This window comes from Chiloscyllium plagiosum, chromosome 18 (genome assembly GCF_004010195.1).
Source record: "Chiloscyllium plagiosum isolate BGI_BamShark_2017 chromosome 18, ASM401019v2, whole genome shotgun sequence".
Lineage (NCBI taxonomy): Eukaryota > Metazoa > Chordata > Chondrichthyes > Orectolobiformes > Hemiscylliidae > Chiloscyllium > Chiloscyllium plagiosum.
In genome coordinates, this window is record NC_057727.1 from 24,778,914 (window position 1) to 24,781,008 (window position 2,095).

Consider the following 2,095-nt stretch of genomic DNA (forward strand, 5'->3'; position numbering starts at 1 on the left):
ATACAGGGTTAACAGTAGGGTTCTTAGTAGGTGGAGGAGCAGAGGGATCTTGGGGTCTATGTTCATAGGTCTTTGAAAGTTGCCACTCAGGTGGATAGAGCTTGTAAGAAGGCCTATGGTGTATTAGCGTTCATTAGCAGAGGGATTGAATTCAAGAGTCGTGAGGTGATGTTGCAGCTGTACAGGACCTTGGTTAGGCCACATTTGGAGTACTGTGTGCAGTTCTGGTCACCTCATTTTAGGAAAGATGTGTTAGCTTTGGAGAGGGTGCAGAGGAGATTTACCACGATGTTGCCTGGAATGGAGAATAGGTAGTAGGAGGATAGGTTGAGAGTGCTAGGCCTTTTCTCATTGGAACGGCGAAGGATGAGGGGAGACTTGATGGAGGTTTATAAGACGATCAGGGGAATAGATAGAGTAGACAGTCTGAGACTTTTTCCCCGGGTGCAACAGAGTGTTACAAGGGGACATAAATTTAAGGTGAAGGGTGGAAGGTATCGGAGGGATGTCAGGGATAGGTTCTTTACCCAGAGAGTGGTGGGGGCATGGAATGCACTGCCTGTGGGAGTGGCAGATTCAGAATCATTGGTGACCTTTAAGCAGCAATTGGATAAGTACATGGATAGGTGCTTAAGCTAGGACAAATTTTCGGCACAACATCGTGGGCCAAAGGGCCTGTTCTGTGCTGTATTGTTCTATGTTCTATTTATCACAATTTACTCAACTGAGCATTACTCATTCCAAAAACGTACAACTCCTTTACGCTGCAATAAAAGTACAACTATTATTTTGTCACTAAATAGGCAGTTTAAAATTAATATTTTGCATGTGTAATGTAAAGTGAATCCTTACAATGTACCTTAAATCCACCACCAACCTCCCCCAGGACATTTTCTACTGGCACTTTGGTATTCTCAAAATGAACTTCACATGCTGAAAAAGTGAAAAAAAGAAATTAGCATTTTGCAGAATGAAGAATATAATTTTTAACTTAATACACACCATACTTGTGATGCTTACTGAAATAATTAAAACATTTGCAGTTGGCAAATGTTTGCATCCATTTTCCACTTTTTTAACCACAAATAAAGGGCCACAGAGAGAAAAGAAATGAAAATAATCCGAGACTTTGTTCAGAATGCTTATCGCAAGTGTATGAGCTGGATGAGAAGCAGTGATATGGCATGCTCTTACCTGCAATGTTTGGTGAAGAGTAGTGCTGGTGCCAACCATGACACAGTTATAACATTTTACAGAGTAAACATCATAAGCCTCTAACTCAACCTGGTTAAAACATTAACTATTTCAATAAATATTGGATTACACTCTTTCCAACATGACACTGGATGCATCCACCCTAACTTTCATTTCCTTTTTAGTCTACTTCTCCATTCTTCAATTTAAGTGGTTGAGGAAAATAGCACCCCCACCCACCCCGACTCTGAGGCACCTAGCCTCATTCCTGATGAAGGGCTTTTGCCCAAAACGTCGATTTTCTCGCCTGATCTGCTGTGCTTGTCCAACACCCTCTAATCTTGACTCTGGTCTCCAGCATCTGCAGTACTCACGTTCGCCTAAGAAAATAGCCAGTTGGCTGTCCCATTCACTCAAGTCTAAAATTTTGTTTTCTTGTTGTACTGCCATAATGAGATACTTTCAGCAATTTGCTCCACAAACAAAATGTAAAAGCTGGTACATGTGGAATATGTTTCCTGAACAGCAGATGTCACTAGTTGGCCTGCTAAAGCATCTTACAGTCCTTTCATTATTTTTAATTACTTGACCAACAGGGGGTTCTTAACATTTATTCTTAGGTAAAATTAGTTCAATGAAAAATGCACATGCAAGTAATTGTAGATAATTCGTTTTCATGAAAATTACGGTTCATAGAGTCATAGAGATGTACAGCACGGTCCAACCCGTCCACACCGACCAGACATCCCAACCCAATCCAGTCCCACCCGCCAGCACCTGGCCCATATCCCCCAAACCCCTCCCACTCATACAACCATCCAAATGCCTTTTAAATGTTGCAATTTTACCAGCCTCCACCACTTCCTCTGGCAGCTCATTCCATACATATACCACCCTCTGC

The 2,095-nt window shown here is 41.8% G+C and overlaps 1 protein-coding gene across 3 annotated transcripts in view; it reads right to left on the reverse strand.

The window, feature by feature from the left end:
- Nucleotides 1-2,095, reverse strand: part of acad9 (acyl-CoA dehydrogenase family, member 9) — a 50,452-nt gene that overhangs the window by 27,483 nt on the left and 20,874 nt on the right. For all 3 annotated transcript variants that reach the window (XM_043707983.1, XM_043707981.1, XM_043707982.1), the window contains exon 8: nt 860-933. In XM_043707983.1, the coding sequence (XP_043563918.1) occupies nt 860-933 (74 nt within the window). The remainder of the gene's footprint in view (nt 1-859; nt 934-2,095) is intronic.